The 24132-nt window shown below is 39.9% G+C and overlaps 1 protein-coding gene across 1 annotated transcript in view; it reads right to left on the reverse strand.

Moving 5' to 3' along the window:
- HYDIN (HYDIN axonemal central pair apparatus protein) overlaps positions 1–24132 on the reverse strand; it is a 448650-nt gene that overhangs the window by 142293 nt on the left and 282225 nt on the right. The window contains exon 25 of the mRNA XM_081216141.1: positions 79–216. Coding sequence (XP_081072267.1) covers positions 79–216 — 138 coding nt within the window. The remainder of the gene's footprint in view (positions 1–78; positions 217–24132) is intronic.

Genomic DNA, 24132 nt, shown 5'->3' on the forward strand with positions numbered 1-24132 from the left:
AAGTTTGAGAATGTAAGTCAGTGTAGAGAAAAGAATGCTATTTAAAGAAATCCATTCTGGCTTTGCCTTTGCACTTACTTAACAAAATCACTCAGATCCATCTCGGGGGACTCTATTGCTGGGACTGCTGCCAAGCTGACAGATGCCGAGGTTACTGGGATGGATTCCACCTGGGACAGGGGGGCACTGTAGGGCTTCCTTGGCCACGTCACAAACCTACAGAGGCATGGGGATGGAAGGAAAGAGTCACATCAGCTGTAGCAAGTCAGTGCCTGGGTAGGCTCTTGGTTTCTAAGGCCAAACTCCAAATCCTAGACGAGGCAGGTTGAGAAGGGACTGCCCTACACGCTCTCTTGTATTTACCTTCTTCAAATCATAACTGACGTTTCATTTTTTCCAAAAGTTTGCTGACCACCCCCTCGCAGTCTGGGTCCAGTGTCTTTCCTCTGAGAACCCACGGCCCCTGGGTTTCCCCTCTCACACTTGTTTTTCCCCTTCCTGCTAGACTGTGAGACCCCTGAGGACTTGTATCTAATACACCATCTAACGCAGTGCCTGGCCTGCAGGGGGCACTCAGCATGGCTAGGAATGAATGAGTCACCAGGGCTCCTGCTCCCAGATAACCAGAAAGCAGGATGAGGATGCGAGGCACTCGCTCTCTGGTCCTGTTAGTGAGGGCTCAGCCTTTGTGGGACCCTGCCTCCCATCATGCTTGCTCTGGGCGCCTGGACTGCTCCACCCTGGTCCTGGCCCTGCATTTGCTTTGCTGCCACTCCAAGTCTCAGAGCAGAGGGCCGAGGGGGAAATTGGTGACTGCAACAGCTGGTGCTGAAGCCCTTATGTCCAGGTTTCACTGAATTGACGTCATAAAGGTCAAAGTGGTGGGGTTGCCCCCATTCTTCCTATTTCCCCAGGGTGCATGTGGCTTTTTTAGGGATTCCTCCCCTCCCCCATCTCAGGCCCCTTATATTAATTTCAACCCAATTTCACTTTGATATTCATTCTTTTTTTTTTTTTTTTTTTTTTGCGGTGCGGTACCTCTCACTGTTGTGGCCTCTCCCGTTGCGGAGCACAGGCTCCGGACGCGCAGGCTCAGCAGCCATGGCTCACGGGCCCAGCCGCTCTGTGGCATGTGGGATCTTCCCGGACCGGGGCACGAACCCGTGTCCCCTGCATCGGCAGGTGGACTCTCAACCACTGCGCCACCAGGGAAGCCCTGATATTCATTCTTGCCCCACATGCTCTCTACTTTTTCTCAGAGGCTCAGCAGAAATGTTATCTATTATATGAAGGTCCCACCACTCTCCCATCTTCCCATTTGAAGAACTTCTTCCTCCCTCTGAAGTTTCACAGCATTTCATGTGCACATCTTTTAGGATACTGTCCACTGTCTACCACGTACCTGAGTACCACTACCGGGTGTTCAACTACCAACTTCATGATTTCTGCCCTGTTGAGTATCATTTAATAAATCTATTTTATTGAGGTATAATTAACATACACTCATTTTAAACATACAGTTTGATGAGTTTTTGCAAATACATATATACCAGTGTAACCACTACCATATTAACATACAGAACACTTAAAAAGTTTACAGGCTTCCCTGATGACAGTGGTTAAAAGTCCGCCTGACAATGCAGGGGACATGGGTTCGAACCCTTGTCCAGGAAGATCCCACATGCCATGGAGCAACTAAGCCCGAGCATGACAACTACTGAGCCTGTGCTCTAGAGCTCACGAGCCACAACTACTGAAGCCCGGGTGCCTGGAGCCCATGCTCCACAACAAGAGAAGCCACCGTGATGAGAAGCCTGCGCGCTGCAACGAAGAGCAGCCCCCACTCACCACAACTAGAGAAAGCCCGCGTGCAGCAACAAAGACCCAACACAGCCAAAAATAAATAAATAAAATAAATAAATAAAAAACATTAAAAAAAGAGCAATTTATTTGAAAAAAAAAGTTTATCATCTTAAAAAGTTCCCTTGTAGCTGGAGGAATCAGACTCCCTGACTTCAGACTATACTACAAAGCTACAGTAATCAAGACAATATGGTACTGGCATAAAAACAGAAATATAGATCAAGGGAACAGGATAGAGAGCCCAGAGATAAACCCATGCACCTATAGTCAGCTAATCTATGACAAAGGAGGCAAGGATATACAATGGAGAAAAGACAGTCTCTTCAATAAGTGGTGCTGGGAAAACTGGACAGCTACATGTAAAAGAATGAAATTAGAACACTCCCTAACACCATACACAAAAATAAACTCAAAATGGATTAGAGACCTAAATGTTAGACTGGGCACTATAAAACTCTTAGAGGAAAACATAGGAAGAACACTCTTTGACATAAATCACAGCAAGATCTTTTTTGATCCACCTCCTAGAATAATGGAAATAAAAACAAAAATAAACAAATGGGACCTAATGAAACTTCAAAGCTTTTGCACAGTAAAGGAAACCATAAACAAGACGAAAAGACAACCCTCAGAATGGGAGAAAATATTTGGAAACGAATCAACGGACAAAGGATTAATCTCCAAAATATATAAACAGCTCATGCAGCTCAATATTAAAAAAGCAACCCAATCCAAAAATGGGCGCAAGACCTAAAGAGACATTTCTCCAAAGAAGACATACAGATGGCCAAGAGGTACATGAAAAGCTGCTCAACATCACTAATTGTTAGAGAAACGCAAATCAAAACTACAATGAGGTCTCACCTCACACCAGTTAGAATGGGCATCATCAGAAAATCTACAAACAACAAATGCTGGAGTGGGTGTGGAGAAAAGGGAACCCTCTTGCCCTGTTGGTGGGAATGTAAATTGATACAGCCACTATGGAGAACAGTATGGAGGTTCCTTAAAAATCTAAAAATAGAATTACCGTATGATCCAGCAATCCCACTACTGGGCATATACCCAGAGAAAACCATAATTCAAAAAGACACATGCACCCCAATGTTCACTGCAGCACTATTTAAAATAGCCAGGTCATGGAAGCAACCTAAATGCCCATTGACAGACGAATGGATAAAGAAGATGTGGTACATAGATACAATGGAATATTACTCAGCCATAAAAAGGAACGAAATTGGGTCATTTGTAGAGATGTGGATGGATCTAGAGACTGTCATACAGAGTGAAGTAAGTCAGAAAGAGAAAAACAAATATCGTATATTAATGCATATATGTGGAATCTAGAAAAATGGTACAGATGAACCGGTTTGCAGGGCAGAAATAGAGACACAGATGTAGAGAACAAACGTATGGACACCAAGGGGGGAAAGCAGTGGGGGGTGGGGGTGGGGGTGTGATGAATTGGGCAATTGGGATTGACATGTATACACTGATGTGTATAAAATTGATGACTAATAAGAACCTCCTGTATAAAAAAATTAAATTAAAAAAATAAAATAAACACACACACACACACACACACACACAAAAGTTCCCTTGTGCCCCCACCAGTCAATTCCTCCCCCTCCTCCACCCCTGGCTCCAGACAAACACTCATCTGCTTTCTATCACTATAGATTAAGCTATGCCTACAGTTTCATATAAGTGGAATCCAAAGTATGTACTCTTTTGTGTTTGACTTCTTTTGCTCAGTATAGTATTTTTGAGAATCATCTATATTGTAGCAAAGAGCAGTAGTCTCTTCTTTTTTTTTTTAACACTGAGCAGTATTCCATAGTATGGATGATGACTAGTGTGTTTAACCATCTTCTTGTTGATGGACACCTTGGCTTTTTCCAGCTTTTAATAATATGAATAAAGTTGCTAAGAATAATTGTGTAGAAGTCTTTGTGTGGACATATGTTTTCATTCCTCTTAGGTAAATTCTGAGGAAGGGAAATGTTGGATTGTATAGTATTTGTATAACATTATAGGAAACTGTCAGTTTTCCAAAGTGGCTTTACACCAATTTACACTACCACCCACAGTGATGAGAGTTCCGGTTGGTCCACATCCTCACCCACACTTGGTATTCAGTCTTTTAAATTATAACTATTCAAATGATTATGTAGTGATAGCACATTGTGGTGTTAATCAGTAGGCTTATTTTAAAGGAAAATTTTATATCATTACTATAAATTAAAAACCAATTTTATCTACCATATTTAGGAAAATCAATATGATGGGAAAAATTAATGTTATTATTTTCTTGCCTGGTGAAGACTCTGTGCTGACTCCCGCTTGCTCTTTTTAAGAAGTGAGATCAGTTCAGCTTCCCCTTGGGGAATCACTGGGCCAGCACCACCTAAGAACTGCGAGCTCTTGGAGGGCAGGGTCCAAGGTATTCCCTCTTTACAGCTCACATAGGCCAGGGTCTTATACATAGGGCATGAGCTCAATATCTGAGCATCTGATTGAATGGATGGATGGATGGCTGAATGAGAACAGGTAAGCAGCATGCAGGGTAATTTGGCTATTCTGCACCTCCACCTCCACCCCATCCCCGCCTGGGATGGCCTCAGAGAAGAGTAGAAAAGCTCTTTTCATCTTCTCGCACAAACTTCCATTTGGCTTCTTCCAGGTCAGGTGCCTCTAGTTCACATCATCTTAGGCTGAAATCACACCATTCTGGGCAGAGGACACAGGGGCTGGGTGCTGGGAAGCTCATTAAAGATTCCTGAACCTCATCCTTGGGTAAATTCTGATTTGGCAGGTCTCACGTAGGGCCCAGGAGTTAGGTTTTTAACAGTCTTCCCAGGTAATTCTACTGCACAGCCAAATTTAGGACCCGCCATGGGTAGGAAGGGCCAGAGGACAGCTATGGGCTGGAGCTGGTAATTAATGTGGGGCATTCACTCAGCCTTACCAGCTAGGGACACAGAATATCAGCAGAGGATGATTCGGAGCACTTATTAAATCACCCCAGGGCAGCAGAGACACCTGGGGAGACTCTGCCAGATCACTGCTCCACATAACAGCACTCTCATCCAACATTTGCACCCCCCTGGGATGTTGTGCTGAAGGAAAAAAAAAAAAAGCACATGGGGAATATCTGAAAAAGGAAAAATTCTAAGCTGTAGAGTGTCTTCAGACCTGAGGAAAAACAACACCTCAGCTGACAGTGATACCTGGACAATGGGGAAGCGAGAGGTCTTCTGGAAACAAAGGGAACCAGTAAAGCAGCCCAGCTGCTAATAGGCGGCAGACAGCGAAACCTTCACCATAACGAAGGCTTTAACTTATCAGTAAAATGGAAAACCTGCTCCAAAGAACTGAAATAGAATGTTGGTAGAGTTTTTTGGATCAGATTTTATTTTACTCTCAGGAACAGATGATTACTTTCCTGTTATGCTAACCCAAACGGTGGCTATCTAGATTCAGTTATTTTTAAAAGAATGCGTAGCAAACAAGGAAAATCAATACTGCTCCAGTTCCAGAGCTGCCCATATCAGAATCACAGGAGGAGCCAGCAAAGAAACCCTCCCTTAAGCTGTGACAGAACTGCGTGAATGTCAGACACACTGCCCATCAGTCACAGTGGTTTGGGCTCAGCAGTTACCCTCCCCATAGTTTATTTTCAATTCCTGGGTAAGGATCAATACAATCTTTTGTGTTACAAATTAAAAGAAGTCCACCACTCTTGTTTCCTGGTCTCCCTTCACTGGAAGCAGTGTTGCACCAAAATAAAACCCCAAAGAACAGGCTTGTGTTTCAGTTAATGTTGTGTGTTGTGTTTCAGACCACGCTTGGAGATGGAATGGTGTATGTCGCACATCTGCTGAATTCTCTGCAGTGCAGCCAAAGTTTCAAAAAAAGACGGGGGCAGCCTTGTAGTAAACACTTTTAATCCGTTGATTCATTGCACCTGGATTCTGGGAGTATCCATACAGAGGGTGCAAATGGCCGCTGGCTGGATTAAAAAGGTCCTTCAGGTGTGTTTTGTTTGGCTCATATGTTGTTTAATATTTTTTTGAAATTACTGACAGCAGCAGATGCTGTTGGTGCACAGACTAGGTCCCCTTCACTAAGACGATGCACCCATCCCCTAGGTGCTGTGGGTGTTGGCTGCACCTTTCTCTGGAGCACTGCCCTGGCTCAGCAGGAGCTGCCTCACCCACCCTGAGCTGCCTGGGAGCTGTTTTTCACCCCCTACAGTCTGAGTGACTTGAGTCTCAGCTACTCCGTGTGTCCCACCAACTTCCACCTCAGCACGGATGGCCAGGTGGAAGCATTCTGGGACATAATAAAGGGCTAAGGCAGGCTGTCTTCCATGTGTGTATGCCTGCAGTTCGCTCCTCTTGTTCATGTGGCAGAGCTGGAACGTGCTGATGGGGAAGGCGCTGAGCCAGTCCCATCTGTTTCATCTGTCATTTGCTTCCCAGTGTGGGAAGATCAGTAACTGTAAGACCACAAATATGGAAAAGTGGCTGGAACTTTGTGTTTGTGCTCAGAGAGGTTTAAGAATTTGCCTACTTTTAACATGATTTAAAGTGATGATTATAATCTGCCCCCTTTAGAAGCGGGAACTGCTATCTAATCTGGAGGAGGCTTATGATGTGTAGAGTCAGAGGAAGGGAGGCAGGGGAAAGAGGTAGAGAGAGAGGGGTTTAAGAGAATTAGAGAAGCAGAGGTCAGATAGCTGAGAGGAAGAATGGCAATGTAAAAAACCACCTGGTAAGATCTAACAAGTAAAGATGTGTGGTTTGCTTAATGTGGCACACAGATTAACAATTAAAAGCAATGGAAGTAGGAGGTGTAACTGTAGGAGAAAATATCTCGACAGTGAAATCAGTCATACTGAATAGCACACATTCATAACCTTGAACTGCTGAAACTCAAACTGGACCTCTGAACCATGCTAAGACCATTGATAGGAGACCAGTGGCTGCTGTGGGCCATTTTCTCATTTTGGTATCCAAATAGGGGGAGGGTGGGGAGCAGGAGGCTTGACCCTGAAGGGCCTTGTCAGCCTCACTAAGGGGTTGGCTTTATCCTCAGGGAAATGGGGAGTCTTCCCAAAGGTTTTAAACGGGGAAGTGAAATGATCTGAAAGTTCACTTGGGCTGCAGAAGGGAGCATGGATTACAAGGGGGCAACCCTACAACGACCAAAACTCTGAACCGTGCTGCAAACAGCGATGGAAAGCACAAGCTAATGGGATGTTCTCAGGAAGCCAACATAGAAAACAGTGTTAGAAATCCAGAAGAAAGATAATGGCAGCCTTGGTCAAGGAGGTCAAAGGGGAGATGGAGATGGAGTGGGAAGTTCCAGTGCATATTAGCAGGTGGAATGGCAGGACCATGGCCCTGGGGTGAAGAGCCCATCCTGAGAGACCACAGCCCAAGGTCTATCCCCACGACCGCCACCTCCCCAGCCTGTCCATGAGCAAGGCTGAGTGGCTGGCTAGCCAGAAGGGATGGAAATGAGAGAACAGTGGAGCAGAGAGTAGGGGCCACCACCATCACTCGGTCGCCTATGCTCCCCCTACATTTGCTGTTTGTGCTTGTCAACTTCCCGTGCCCAATGCCAGGAGGAAGAGGTGTGCGAAAACAGTAAAAATAAAGTGGCAGGAGGAGGATCGGCACCTCTCCTGTCCCTGTGGCTGCTATAGGCCCCTGTCCTGCCATGCCTGCCTCCACTGCTGGAGGGCCCTGACTCCCACCTACCGCTTCTCTAGTCTTCTTCTTCTCCATCCTCCTCCTCCCCATCATCACTGTCAACATCACTGTCATCACCATCAACTGCTTCCATTTGGCACGCACACACTGCCTCACATGGAAAGCAGCCTGCCTTAGCTCTTTATTATATCCCAGAATGCTTCCAACTGGCCACCCGTACTGGAAGTTGGTGGGATATAACTGAGCAGCTGAGATTCAAGTTACTCAGACTGTAGGGGGCGAAAACCGTATTTTTAAAGGTTCTCAAAAGGAGATGCAGTTGGAGCTTTGAGAACAATGGTTCTCACCGCAGCTGTCCATTGGAACCACCTGTGGAATGTTAAGAACAACTTCCCAATGTCCAAAACTATAAGAAATAAATGTTTACTGTTTTAAGCCACCCAGTCTCTGGTATTTGTTATAGCAGCCCGAACAGACTAAGACAGGCCCTAATAAAGTAACTGCAGCCAACAATTATTCATCACTTACTCTCTACCAGGTATTGTATTAAGCACTTACTAAGGACTGCCTAGTTAAATCTTCACCACAGCTTGATGAGGTAGGTCCTGTGATGGTCTCAGTCTTCAGATGACAAAACTCAGAAAGCAAGTAAGTGGCTGAGCTAAGTTAGCCTGGCTCCAAATCTCATGCTCTTAACGGCTTTACTGGACAGTCTACCTGGTCAACAAGAGAAGGCTTCTCCTTGGTTACTTCATGCCATGCCATGCCCAAGGCAGTGACTCATAAAGTAGTTTTTTTTTCATCCTAAAAGTAATTGGAAGCCACAACATAAGGAACACACAATGTATTGTCTAGAAGCTTTCTTTGGAAGAAAAGGGACCCATCCTGATTGTATCTAGATAAGGAAAAGCAAGACACAGTCGACCTTGTCCCTGAAGTGACTTCCTACAGAGAGTTTTGCTGCAAGGTGAGTAGTAGAGGGATGTGCCCAGAATTTACCTTGAAGCTCTCCAGAGGGATTTCCGTGAGAAATGACCACTTTTATAAAAGTTCCAGAAGGTGTCTCCACTGCTACATGCTCTTAGAAAGGCTGCCGAACAGGTGGGCTGTGAAATCTCCCTTATAATCAGCTTCAAAGCTCTTCAGAAATATTTTCAAAACAGGACAGTTTTTAAAGTCAATTTCTTTTAAAGTCTGGCCTTCAGTAGACAGAGCTAGCTTTGGGGGGGGATTAATTAATACAAACATGTGGATAAATCAGATCACTATACAAAGCAAGCAGACATCATCCTAACTCAGGTTCAGATATGCATTGATAACTTTCCACTGATTTCTTTAGAAGCCAGCTTAGTTCACAGTGAATATCTAAAAGCCGGATGCCCTCCACTGAATTTTGAGACATTGGGAAGATGCCTTAAAAAGAATGAATCTTATAATAAGGTAGCTAGAGTTCTTCTATAATAACATAAAAGCCGTATAAGAAGTTTTATAACACTCAAAATTGAAATGAAAAACAGCCCAATTCATTTCTCTAGGGGGTAACAAATATCTCAGGAAATTGGACTAAACTGAACTGCAAATAGAAGCAGACTACATTATCCCTGACATGGTGATCACTTTTAAGTTCAATATGAAGAGAGTGAAAGGTCTGCCTCTTCTTGGATTTAAGTCACTTGCAGGCTCACTACAAAGACAGGAACTTGTTTCTGGAAGCTCAGACTTGAGACATGGTGTACAGCCCTCCCATTAGTCCCAGAGGCTAATTTGATCTCCTGGTCAGATAAATTAACTGGCCTATCACAGCAGGAGAGGAGATTCTAGATGGATGGGCTATGGGAGGCCTGGGTGATGGAGGGCCTGGGGGGCCTCCAGGGGCATCAGCATGGAGGATAAGCAGGTCTGCTGGGGGTCAACTTCACACTGTTCTCTTTCATAAGGGGCTTCAAATTTACCAATAAGGTTACATTTGTAATGGGGGTGATAAGACGTGGATGTTCAATTCATTATTATTCTTAAGCTATGCACATGTGTTATACACACTTTTGCCTGCATGATGTAATTTCACAATAAAACAAGAGTGGATGTCAAGGAACACTGTGGAGTGAGAAAGGGCCTCAACTCGGTAATGAAATCATCACTGAACTTCCAGAGAGGCAGTTTCAGCTAAGTGAGGGGCCAAAAGCCAGCTTAAGACAAATTAGGGAGTGAAAGGGGTGACTAGTGTATTGTTTTCTTCTGTTTCCTTGTACAGAGATGGTGATGATGCAAGAGGATTAAGAGAAGGGCTATCAAAGATGCGGAGCACTTGTACCAGGGGCAAAGGTCTAGAGAGCTTGGTGGTAGTAAGAGAGAAGGGAAGTTATTGATGGAGAGAAGCATGATGGAAAGTCTGGCCTTGAAAAGCAGCAGATGTTGGGGGGAAGGAGATGAGATGATGAAAGCGGGAGCCTGAAGAAAAGCAGTCTCTGGTGTGGGCCAGGGGAAACCAGAGGGAAGCAAGCTGCCTAGCAGAGTGTGGTGGGAATCTGGGAGGGAGGGATGGCGAGAGCTACATCCTCTGAGTAAGAGGATGGCTAGGAGCTGAAAGGAAGGACCGATCCAGGAAACACCTGTGAGGAAAAACTGGTGGGATGTACCGACCAACTGGGTACTGAGGAGAGAAGAAGAACCTATAAAGACGACACAAAACCAGACAGGCTAGGGGGCTGGGCACAGCCTTGGGATTGTTCATGATCAACTACCAGTGAGTGACACATTGCTTTCCAAAGTGATTGTGTCAGTTTACCCGCCCACTAGCAATGTATGTGCTTCCAACCTCCACACCCTCAACATTTGATACAGTCGTGTTTAATTTTATCTAATTTTGTGGGTGTGCAATGGTGTCTAGTTGTTGTTTTAATTTCCATTTTCAAGATTACTAATGAGATGGAACATCTTTTTATATCCTTATTGGCCATTCATATTTCCTCTTCTGTGAAACAACCACTCATTTCCTCCCATTTAAAAATTGAATTACATGTTTTTTCCTTCAAAGGCATACTTTATATATTATGTACTCTAATAATTTGAAGGTAATGTGTATGCTGAAACCTTCTTTCAGTTTGTGACTTGTCTTTTAATTCTTTTTATGGTGTCTTTTCATGAATAAAAGTTCTCAAATTTAAGGCAGAAATTATGAACAGTTTCTTCATGGTTTTGTGCTTTTATCTTGTTAAAGAAATTTCCCCTTATTCAGAGACCATCAAGGCATCATCCTACATTTTCTTCACATTTAAAAATTTGACTTTCACATTTATATCTTTAACCCATATGGAATTAATTTTTTGTATAGTGTGAGTTTAGGGATCCATTTAGGCTTTTTTTTTTTCTATATAGATACTGGATTGTCTCTAGATCATTCACTGAATATGTCATTCCTTCTCTTTTGTTTTACAGTTTCATCTCTGTTACGTTTCCATACATGCATGGGTCTGTTTCTGGACTCTGTTCTGTTCTTTAGTCCATTTGCCCATCTGTGCACCAATACCACACTTTTAACATTATTATATTTTCACAATAATGTGATATTCAGTAGAGAAAGACCTCCCAGTCTGGAGGGGCCTGACTAGTCTCATCCCTTTGTTCTTTCATATATAGTTTAGAATCAACATGTTGGGATTTTGATTAGAAGTGCATTGAAGCTATAGATAATTTGGGGGACAAATAACATCTTTAAAAAACTGAGTCTTTTAAATCAAAGAACATAGTATGTCTCACTTTTATTTAGGTCTTCTTTAATGATTTTTAATAAAATTACTTTATACATAGAGATTTTTGCAGTTTTTTGTTAGATTTATTCCTAAATACATTTAAAAATTTGCATTCTTTTTTATTTGTTGCTGCTACACAGAAATGCAATTGGCCTTTATAACTCATACTCTTCCATCATCCTCACTAAATTCTTTTGCTAATTCTAATAATCTGCTTGTAGATTATTTGAGTTTTCTATATAGATAATCATAACATGGCAGTTTCATTTCTTCCTTCCAAATCTAGTCCCTTTTATTTATTTTTGTATCTTTCTGCAATAGCTAGGCTCTTTAGTAAATTGTTGAATAGAAAGCAACTTTGTATTGTTTGTGATTTTTAAGAAAACAATTTTAACATCTATTGTTTTCTCCAGTTCTCCTTGATTGAGTTGAGGAATTTTCCCATGAAGAGTTGTTTAGCTTTATTAAATGTTTTTTCCTTAATCTATTTAGAGGACAATATATATATATTTTTTAAATGTGGTAAATTAAATGATTATATTTTCTTATCTTGAACCAACCTTGCATTCCTGGAGTAAGCCCAACTTGGTCATGATAGCCCATCTTTGTATCCTTTGCTGGACTCAGTTTGCTAGTATTTTGGTGGATATTTTGCATTCATATTTTTAAACTAATGAGTAAGAATGACATGAAATATTTATGTCTCAGACCTGGCTTAATTGGTCTTAGATTAGTTTCAAAACTAATTAGATTAGTTTCAAACAATGAGTTGAGTAATATTTTCTTCTGTTTCTCAGAAGAGTTGTGTAAGTTTGCAAAGGAAACTACTGACAAAATGAAAAGACAGCCTACTGAATGGGGGGAAAATTTGCAAATGATATCACCGATAAGGGGTTAATATTCAAAATATATAAACAGATCATACAACCCAACATAAAAAAAAAAACCCAATTTAAAAATGGGCAGAGAGGGCTTCCCTGGTGGCGCAGTGGTTGAGAGTCCGCCTGCCGATGCAGGGGACATGGGTTCGTGCCCCGGTCTGGGAAGATCCCACATGCCGCGGAGCGGCTGGGCCCGTGAGCCATGGCTGTTGAGCCTGTGCGTCCGGAGCCTGTGCTCCGCAACGGGAGAGGCCACAGCAGTGAGAGGCCCATGTAACGCAAAAAAAAAAAAAAAAAATGGGCAGAGAGACCTTTGAGATGGTGGAGAGTTGGCTCTGGCTGGTGACTGGCCTGTGCCTCTGAGGTGGGAGAGCTGAGTTCAGGATATTGGTCCACAAGAGACCTCCTGGCTCCACATAATATCAAATGACAAAAGCTCTCCTAGAGATCTCCATCTCAATGCTAAAACCCACCTCCACTCAATGACCAGCAAGCTACAGTGCTGGACACCCTATGCCAAACAACTAGCAAGACAGGAACACAAGTCCACCCATTAGCAGAGAGGCTGCCTAAAATCATAATAAGGGCACAGACACCACAAAACAAACCATTGGATGCCGTCCTGCCCACCAGAAAGACAAGATCCATCCTCACCCACCAGAACACAGGGACCAGTCCCCTCCACCAAGAAGCCTACAAAACCCACTGAACTACCCTTAGCCACTGGTGGCAGACACCAAAAACAATGGGAACTATGAACCTGCAGCCTGTGAAAAGAAGACCCCAAACACAGTAAGTTAAGCAAAATGAGAAGACAGAGAAACACACAGCAGGTGAAGGAGCAAGGTAAAAACCCACCAGACCAAACAAATGAAGAGTAAATAGCCAGTCTACCTGAAAAAGAATTTTGTAATGATAGTAATAATAGAGTAATGATATCATTACAGAGTAATGATAGTAAAGATGATCCAAAATCTTGGAAATAGAATGGAGAAAACACAACGTTTAACAAGGAACTAGAAGATTTAAAGAGCAAACAAACAATGATGAACAACACAATAAATGAAACTAAAAATTCTCTAGAAGGAATCAATAGCAGAATAACTGAGGCAGAAGAACAGATAAGTGACCTGGAAGACAAAATAGTGGAAATAACTACCACAGAGCAGAATAAAGAAAAAAGAATGAAAAGAATTGAGGACAGTCTCAGATACCTCTGGGACAACACTAAATGCACCAAGATTCGAATTATAGGGGTTGCGGAAGAAGAAGAGAAAAAGAAAGGGAGTGAGAAAATATTTGAAGAGATTAGAGTTGAAAACTTCCCTAATATGGGAAAGGAACTAGTCAATCAAGTCCAGGAAGCACAGAGAGTCCCATACAGGATAAACCCAAAGAGAAACACATCAAGACACATATTAATCAAACTACCAAATATTAAATACAAAGAAAAAATGTTAAAAGCAGCAAGGGAAAAGCAACAAATAACATACAAGGGAATCCCCATAAGGTTAACGGCTGATCTTTCAGAAGAAACTCTGTGAGCCAGAAGGGAGGGGTAGGACATATTTAAAGTGATGAAAGGGAAAAACCTACAACCAAGATCACTCTACCCAGCAAGGATCTCATGCAGATTTGACGGAGATTTTAAAACCTTTACAGACAAGCAAAAGCTAAGAGAACTCAGCACCACCAAACCAGCTTTACAATAAATGCTGAAGGAACTTCTCTAGGCAGGAAACACAAGAGAAGGAAAACACCTACAATAACAAACCCAAAATAATTAAGAAAATGGTAATAGGAACACACATATCGATAACTACTATAAATGTAAATGGATTAAATGCTCCAACCAAAAGACACAGTCTTGCTGAATGGATACAAAAACACGACCCATATATATGCTGTCTACAAGAGACCCACATCAGATCTAGGGACACATATAGACTGAAAGTGAGGGGATGGAAAGAGATATTCCATGCAAATGGAAATCAAAAGAAAGCTGGAGCAGCAATTCTCATATCAGACAAAATAGACTTTAAAATAAAGGCTATTACAAGAGACAAACAAGGACACTACAGAATGATCAAGGGATCAATCCAAGAAGATATAAAAATTGTAAATATTTATGCACCCAACATAGGAGTACCTCAATACAAAAGGCAAATGCTAACAGCCATAAAAGGGGAAATCGACAGTAACACAGTAATAGTAGGGGACTTTAACACCCCACTTTCACCAATGGAAAGATCATCCAAAATGAAATTAAATAAGGAAACAAAACCTTTAAATGATACATTAAACAAGATGGACCTAACTGATATTTATAGGTCATTCCATCCAAAAAAACAGAGTACACTTTCTTCTCAAGTGCTCATGGAACATTCTCCAGGATAGATCATATCTTGGGTCACATATCAAGCCTCGGTAAATTTAAGAAAATTGAAATTGTATCAAGTATCTTTTCCGACCACAACACTATGAGACTAGATATCAATTACAGGAAATAGTCTGTGAAAAATACAAACACATGGAGGCTAAACAATACTACACTACTAAAATAACCAAGAGATCACTGAAGAAATCAAAGAGGAAATCAAAAAATACCTAGAAACAGGGCTTCCCTGGTGGCACAGTGGTTGAGAGTCCGCCTGCCACTGCAGGGGACGTGGGTTCATGCCCCAGTCCGGGAGGATCCCACATGCCACGGAGCGGCTGGGCCCGTGAGCCATGGCTGCTGAGCCTGCGCGTCCAGAGCCTGTGCTCCACAACAGGAGAGGCCACAACAGTGAGAGGCACGCGTACCGCAAAAAAAACCCCAAAAAACAAAAAAAACACAAAAAAAACCCCTAGAAACAAATGACAATGAAAACACGATGACCCGAAACCTAAGGGATGCAGCAAAAGCAGTTCTAAGAGGGAAGTTTATACCAATACAATCCTACCTCAAGAAACAAGAAACATCTCAAATAAACAACCTAACCTTACACCTAAAGCAATTAGAGAAGAAGAAAAAGAAAAACCCAAAGTCAGCAGAAGCAAAGAAATCATAAAGATCAGATCAGAAATAAATGAAAAAGAAATGAAGGAAACAATAGCTAAGATCAATAAAACGAAAAGCTGGTTCTTTGAGAAGATAAACAAAATTGATAAACCATTAGCCAGACCCATCAAGAAAAAAAGGGAGAAGACTCAAATCAACAGAATTAGAAATGAAAAAGGAGAAGTAACAACTGACACTGCAGAAATACAAAGGATCATGAGAGACTACTATAAGCAACTATATACCAATAAAATGGACAACCTGGAAGAAATGGACAAATTCTCAGAAAAGCACAACCTTCCAAGACTGAACCAGGAAGAAATAGAAAATATAAACAGACCAATCACAAGCACTGAAATTGAAACTGTGATTAAAAATCTTCCAACAAACAAAAGCCCAGGACCAGATGGCTTCACAGGAAAATTCTAAACATGAAAACATTTAGAGAAGAGCTAACACCTATCCTTCTCAAACTCTTCCAAAATATAGGAGAGGGAGGAACACTCCCAAACTCATTCTATGAGGCCACCATCACCCTGATACCAAACCAGACGAAGACATTACATAAAAAGGAAACTACAGGCCAATAACACTGATGAATAAAGATGAAAAAATCCTCAACAAAATACTAGCAAACAGAATCCAACAGCACATGAAAAGGATCATACACCATGATCAAGTGGGGCTTATCCCAGGAATGCAAGGATTCTTCAATATATGCAAATCGATCAATGTGATACACCATATTAACAAATTGAAGGAGAAAAACCACATGATCATCCCAACAGATGCAGAGAAAGCTTTCGACAAAATTCAATACCATTTATGATAAAAACCCTCCAGAAAGTGGGCATAGAGGGAACTTACCTCAACATAATAAAGGCCATATACGACAAACCCACAGCCAACATCATTCTCAATGGTGAAAAATTGAGACCATTTCCACTAAGATCAGGAACAAGACAAGGTTACCCACTCTCACCACTATTATTCAACATAGTTTTGGAAGTTTTAGCCACAGCAATCAGAGAAGAAAAGGAAATAAAAGGAATCCAAATTGGAAAAGAAGAAGTAAAGCTGTCACTGTTTGCAGATGACATGATACTATACATAGAGAATCCTAAAGATGCTACCAGAAAACTACTAGAGCTAATTAATGAATTTGGTAAAGTAGCAGGATACAAAATGAATGCACAGAAATCTCTTGCATTCCTATACACTAATGATGAAAAATCTGAAAGAGAAATTAAGGAAACACTCCCATTTACCATTGCAACAAAAAGAATAAAAAAGCTAGGAATAAACCTACCTAAGGAGGGAAAAGACCTGTACTCGGAAAACTACAAGATAGTGATGAAAGAAATTAAAGACGATACAATCAGATGGAGAGATATACCATGTTCTTGGATTGGAAAAATCAACATTCTGAAAATGACTATATTACCCAAAGTAATGTACAGATTCAGTGCAATCCTTATCAAACTACCAATTGCATTTTTCACAGAACTAGAACAAAAAATTTCACAATTTGTATGGAAACACAAATGACCCTGAACAGTCAAAGCAATCTTGAGAAAGAAAAACGGAGCTGGAGGATTCAAGCTCCCTGACTTCAGACTATACTACAAAGCTACAGCAATCAAGACAGTATGGTACTGGCACAAAAACAGAAATATAGATTAATGGAACAGGATAGAAAGCCCAAAGACAAATGCACACACATATAGTCACCTTATTTTTGATAGAAGAGGCAAGAATATGCAATGGAGAAGACAGCCTCTTCAATAAGTGGTGCTGGGAAAACTGGACAGCTACATGTAAAAGAATGAAATTAGAACACCCCCTAACACCATACACAAAAATAAACTCAAAATGGGTTAGAGCCCTAAATGTAAGACTGGACACTATAAAACTCTTAGAGGAAAACATAGGCAGAACACTCTATGACATAAATCACAGCAAGGTCCTTTTGGACCCACCTCCTAGAGAGACGGAAATAAAAACAAACATAAAGAAATGGGACCTAATGAAACGTAAAAGCTTTTGCACAGCAAAGGAAAACATAAACGAGACGAAAAGACAACCCTCAGAATGGGAGAAAATATTTGCAAATGAAGCAACTGGCAAAGGATTAATCTCCAAAATTTACAAGCAGCTCATGAAGCTCAAAATCAAAAAAAACAAACAACCCAATCCAAAAATGGGCAGGAGACCTAAATAGACATTTCTCCAGAGAAGATATATAGATGGTCAACAAACACATGAAAGGATGCTCAACATCACTAATCATCAGAGAAATGCAAATCAAAACTACAATGAGGTATCACCTCCCACCAGTCAGAATGGCCATCATCAAAAAATCTACAAACAATAAATCCTAGAGAGGGCGTGGAGAATAAGGAACCCTCTTGCACTGCTGGTGGAAATGTAAATTGATACAGCCACTATGGAGAACAGTATGGAGGTTCCTTAAAAAAACTAAAAATAGAAGTACTATATGATCCAGCAATCCCACTACTGGGCATATATCCTGAGAAAACCATAATTCAAAAAAGAGTCATGTTCCACAGTGTTCATTGTAGCTCTATTTACAATAGCCAGGACATAGAAGCAACCTACGTGTCCATCGACTGATGAATGGATAAAGAAGATGTGGCACATATATACAGTGGAATATTACTCAGCCATAAAAAGAAACGAAATTGAGTTATTTCTAGTGAGGTGGATGGACTTAGGGTCTGTCATACAGAGTGAAGTAAGTCAGAAAGAGAGAAACAAATACTGTATGCTAACACATACATATGGAATAAAAAAAAAGGTTCTGAGGAATCTAGGGGGAGGACAGGAATAAAGATGCAGACGTAGAGAATGCATTTGAGGACACAAGCAGGGGGAGGGGTAACCTGGGACGAAGTGAGAGAGTGGCATGGACATATATACACTACCAAGAGGCAGGAGGGAGGAGATATGGAGATATATGTATATGTATAGCTGATTCACTTTGTTATAAAGCAGAAACTAACACACCATTGTAAAGCAATTATACTCCAATAAAGGTATTAAAAAAAAAAGGGCAGAATACCTGAATAGATGTTTTTCCAAAGAAGACATGCTGATGGCCAACAGGCACATGAAAAGATGCTCAACATCACTAGGGAAATTCAAATCAAAACCACAATGAGATATCACCTCACACCTGTCAGAATGGTTATCATTAAAAAAGAACACAAATAACAAATGTTGGAAAGGATGTGAAGAAAGGGAACCTTCAAATACTGTTGGTGGGAACATAAATTGGTGCAGCCACTGCAAAAAACAGTATGGAGGTTTCTCAAGAAATTAAAAATAGAACTATCATGTGACCTAGCAATTCCATTCCTGGGTATATATAGAAAAAAAAACCCATTAATTTGAAAAGATACATGTACCCCAATGTTCATAGCAGCATTATCTATAATTGCCAATATATGGAAGCAACCTAAGTGTCCATCAACAGATGAGTGGATAAAGATGTGGTATATATGTATAGTGGAATATTACTCAGCCATAGAAAAGGAAGGACATTTTGCTATTTGCAACATGGATGGACTTGGAGAACATTATGCTACATGAAATAAGTCACACAGAGAAAGACAAATGCTGTATGACATCACATATGTGGAATGTACAGAATACAACAAACTAGTGAATATAACAAAAAAGAAACAGACTCACAGATGTACAGAACAAATTAGAGGTTACCAGTGGGGAGAGGGAAGAGGGGAGGGGCAATATTGGGGTAGGGGATTAAGAGGTAGAAACTATTATGTTATAAAATAAGAATAAAAAAATAAGAAACTGTTATTAAATAAGCTAAAAGGATATATTGTACAACATGGAAAATATAGCTAATATTTTATAATAACTATAAATGGAGTATAACCTTTAAAATTGTGAATCACTATATTATACACCTGTAACTTACACAATAATGTACATCAACTATACTCCAATAAAAAATAAGTAGTATAAAAAAAAGAATTTGTGTAAGTTTGGAATAATTATTTGTTCCTTGAATACTTGGAAAAACTTGCCTTTGTCTATCAGAACTAGTGTTTTATTATAGAAGGACTTGAAGCTATTTATTCAATTTCTTCAGTGATTAAAAGACCATTTGGATTTTTTAAAACATCTTTATTGGAGTATAATTGCTTTACAATGGTGTGTTACTTTCTGCTTTATAACAAAGTGAATCAGCTATACATATACATATATCCCCATATCTCTTCCCTCTTACGTCTCCCTCCCACCCTCCCTATCCCACCCTTCTAGGTGGTCACAAAGCACCGAGCTGATCTCCCTGTGCTATGTGGCTGCTTCCCACTAGCTATCAGTTTTACATTTGGTAGTGTATATATGTCCATGCCACTTGGGATAAAGATGCAGACCTACTAGAGAATGGACTTGAGGACACAGGGAGGGGGAAGGGTAAGCTGGGATTTCTTTTTTTTTTTTTTAATTAGTTTTGATAAGTTGTATTTTTCTAAGATTTTATTCATTTTATCCAATTTTTCAAATTTTTGCCATAAAGTTACTCATGAAAATTTCATCTTTTTAATATCTGCTGCAACTGTAGTTATATCATTTGTGTATTCCTAGTAATGGTTGTGCCTTTTTTTTTTCTTTATCAGTCTTGCCTGAATTTGTTAATTTTATTAACAGTCTCTTCAAATAGTCAACTCCTGGCTTTGTTAATTCTTTGTATTTTATTTAATTTTCTCTTTCATTAGTTTCTGGTCATACATTCAATATTTCCTTCTGTCTATTTTCTTTGGCTATGTTTGTTTATTTACTTACCCAACTTTTATAGCTGTGAATGTTCAACTCAATTTTCAGCCTCCTTTCTTTTGTAACATAGCATCTAAAGTAGGGCTTGTCAATGGTAGCACTATCAATATTTTGAATGGATAATTCTTTGTTGTTGGGGGCTGTCCTGTGTATTGAAAAATACTTAGTAGCATCCCTGGCCTCTACCCACTAGATGCCAGTAGCTCCCCCTGGTTATGATGATGCTGATGCCAATAATAATGATAATAATAATAATAATAATATCTCCAGACATTGCCAAATGTCCCCTGGGGGGCAAAATTGCCTTCAGTTGGGAACCACTGATTTAAGACTACAGATTTTCATTTAAGACCACTTTAGCTTCTGCTGGGAAAACTGGACAGCTACATGTAAAAGAATGAAATTAGAACATTCTCTAACACCATACTCAAAAATAAACTCAAAATGGATCAAAGACCTAAATGTTAAGGCCGGACACTATAAAACTCTTAGAAGAAAACATAGGCAGGACGCACTCTCTGACATAAATCACAGCAATATCCTTTTGCACACACCTCCTAGAGTAACGAAAATAAAAACAAAAGTAAACAAATGGGAGTTTATTAAACTTAAAAGCTTCTGCACAGCAAAGGAAACCATAAACAAAACGAAAAGACAACCCACAGAATGGGAGAAAATATTTGACAACAAAGTGACCAACAAGGGATTAATCTCCAAAATATACAAACAGCTCATGCAGTTTGTATGTCAAAAAAACAAACAATCCAATCAAAAAATGGGCAGGAGATCTAAACAGACATTTCTCCAAAGAAGACATACAGATGGCCAAAAAAAGCACATGAAAAGATGCTCAACATCACTAATTATTAGAGAAGTGCAAATCAAAACTACAATGAGGTATTATCTCACACCAGTCAGAATGGTCATCATCAAAAAGTCTACAAACAATAAATGCTGGAGACGGTGTGGAGGAAAAGGAACCCTCCTACACTGTTGGTGGGAATGTAAATTGGTACAACCACTATGGAGAACAGTATGGAGGTTCCTTAAAAAACTAAAAATAGAACTACTGAACTTCCCTGGTCTACAGTGGTTAAGAATCCGCCTGCCAATGCAGGGGACACGGGTTCAAGTCCTGGTCCGGGAAGATCCCACATGCCACAGAGCAACTAAGCCCCATGCACCACAACTACTGAGACTATGCTCTAGAGCCCGTGAGCCACAAATGCTGAGCCCACGTGCCACAACTACTGAAGCCTGCACACCTAAAGCCCGTGCTCCACAACAAGAGAAGCCACCGCAATGAGAAGCCCACACACTGCAACAAAGAGTAGCCGACGCTCGCCACAACTAGAGAAAGCCTGTGCGCAGCAACGAAGACCCAACACAGCCAAAAGTAAATAAAATAAATAAATTTGTTTTTAAAAAAGTATATGCCAATAGAGGATTATAAAATTACCAAATAAATTCATAATTAAAAATAAATAAATAAAAATAGAACTACTATATGATATAGCAGTCCCACTCCTAGGCATATATCTGGAGAAAACCGTATTTCGAAAAGATACATGCACCCCAATGTTCATTGCAGCACTACTTACAATAGCCAAGACATGGAAGCAACCTAAATATCCATCAACAGAGGAATGGATAAAGAAGATGTGGTACATATATACAATGGAATATTACTCAGCCATAAAAAAGAACAAAATAATGCCATTTGCAACAACATGGATGGACCCAGAGATTATCATACTAAGTGAAGTCAGACAGAGAAAGACATATCATATGATATCACTCATATGTGGCATCTAATTTTAAAAAATAATACAAATGACCTCATTTACAAAACAGAAATAGACTTACAGATATTGAAACCAAACTTATGGCTACCAAAGGGGAAGCATGGGGTTGGGGGGGAGGGATAAACCAGGAGCTTGGGATTAACATACACAAACTAGTATACATAAGATAGATAACCAACAAGGACCTGCTGTATAGCACAGGGAACTCTACTCAATATTTTGTGATAGCCTATATGAGAAAAGAATCTGAAAAAGAATGAAAATATGTATATGTATAACTGAATCACTTTGCTGTATACCTGAAACTAACACAACATTGTAAATCAACTATAATCCAATAAAATTTTTTAAAAGTCCACTTCAGCTTCATTACCACTGATTTTTTCATCGTCATTCAATCTTAAGTATTTCCTGATTTTCATTGTGATTTTTTTCACCCATAGGTTATTCAGAAGTGTATTTTAAAATGTCTATGTTCTTTACTTGTTTGTTTTTAAATATATATTTGTTATTGATTTCTAACATAACAGATTTGTTGAGATTTGCTTTAAGTCCTAGTATATGGTAATTTTTCATAAGTGTTCCATAGGGTTGGAAGAGTTTTTTCTTAATGGGGTGTTCTACATATATTATATGGAGCCTGTTAATTGTGTTCGAACTGTCTGTAGGAGAGCTGTCCAACAGAACTTTCTACAGTGACTGACATGGCCTGTATCTGTGCTGTTCAATACAACAGCTGCAAGCCACACGTGGTTACTGGGCACTTAAAATGTGGCTAGTGTGACTAAGGAGCTACATTTTTAATTTAAAAAGTTTTAAAAAAATTTTAAATAGCTACGTGAGGTTTGGTGGCTACTACATGCGGCAATGTACGCTATAGAGTCTTGCTGATTTTCTGTCTGCTCGAGAGAGTGTTATTAAAGATAGGGGATTTGATTTGCTTTATGTATTTTGAAGTTATGTTTTGAGATGTATGAAGTTTAGGATTATTATATCTTTCTGATGAACTGACCTAGTAACCTTCTTGACCTCTGGTAATGCTTTTTTGTTTTAAAGTCCATTTTTGGTTACGAGGGGGGAAAGGTGGGGGAGGGATAAACTGGGAGACTGGGATTGACATATACGCACTACGATATAGAAAACAGATAACTAAAAAGGACCTACTGTATGGCACAGGGAACTCTACTCAGTACTCTGTAATAACCTCTATGGGAAAAGAATCTAAAAAAGATTATATATATATATATATGTGTGTGTGTGTGTGTGTGTGTGTGTATAACTGATTCACTTTGCTGTACAGCAGAAAATAACACAACATTGTAAATCAACTATACTCTGATAAAAATTTTTTTAAAAATGAAGTCTATTTTAACTGATGTTTCATAGCTTCCTCAGAACTCCCTCCATTATATGCCTGTTCTATCTTTTCCCATCCTTTTATATTACTGTATCCTTATTTTTCAGGTATCTCTTTTTAAAATAATTGTGAGTAAAATCCAAAAGCACAATCATTTTCTTAGTTTTATTTACAGTGATTTCAATTACTGATACATTTGGATTTATTTTATCATCTTATTTTGTAATTTTTATTTATTTATTTCTGTATATCTTTTCCATGTCACCCCTTCCCGTAATTTTTTATTTATTTTGGATTGACTATATTTTTCCCCTTCACCTTTTTTCTTCTAGTAATAAAATACTTTTACTTCTTTTCTTTACTTAAATTTATGTTAAAAGCTTACCTTTTCCCTCTTCTGGAACAACTCAAAGACCTAAAATCTTTCATTTCTCCCCTTCCATACTATATAGTATTTCAGTCCTATATTAATATTTTACATTATTATTTTATGTAGTTAATGGTATTTTAATTTTACCCATAATATACCATTTTCTTAGTTCAGAAATCCTCCTTGCATCTCAGACATATGTCTGAGATAATTTTCCTTCTTCCTTAAGTATACCCAGTACAAGTGCCTTTAATGAGCCTGCTCCCCCTTTGATAATGACCTGCTCTTCTGTTGATAATGACCTCTTGCAGTTCTGTTAGTCTAAGGACTACCATTTCTGTTGACTCTGGTCCATGGTAGCCCATGTCACTCTCTCTAACTCACTTACTTTAAACCCTTCCATGGCTTTTCACTACATTTTGAAAAAAATCAAACTCCTCAGCATGGCCTACAACACTGGACCTGACCTGGCCCTGCAGAATTTTCCAGTCATATTGCTACCATTTCCCTGACTCAT

This window comes from Mesoplodon bidens, assembly GCF_964165515.1.
Source record: "Mesoplodon bidens genome assembly, chromosome: 18".
NCBI lineage: Eukaryota > Metazoa > Chordata > Mammalia > Artiodactyla > Ziphiidae > Mesoplodon > Mesoplodon bidens.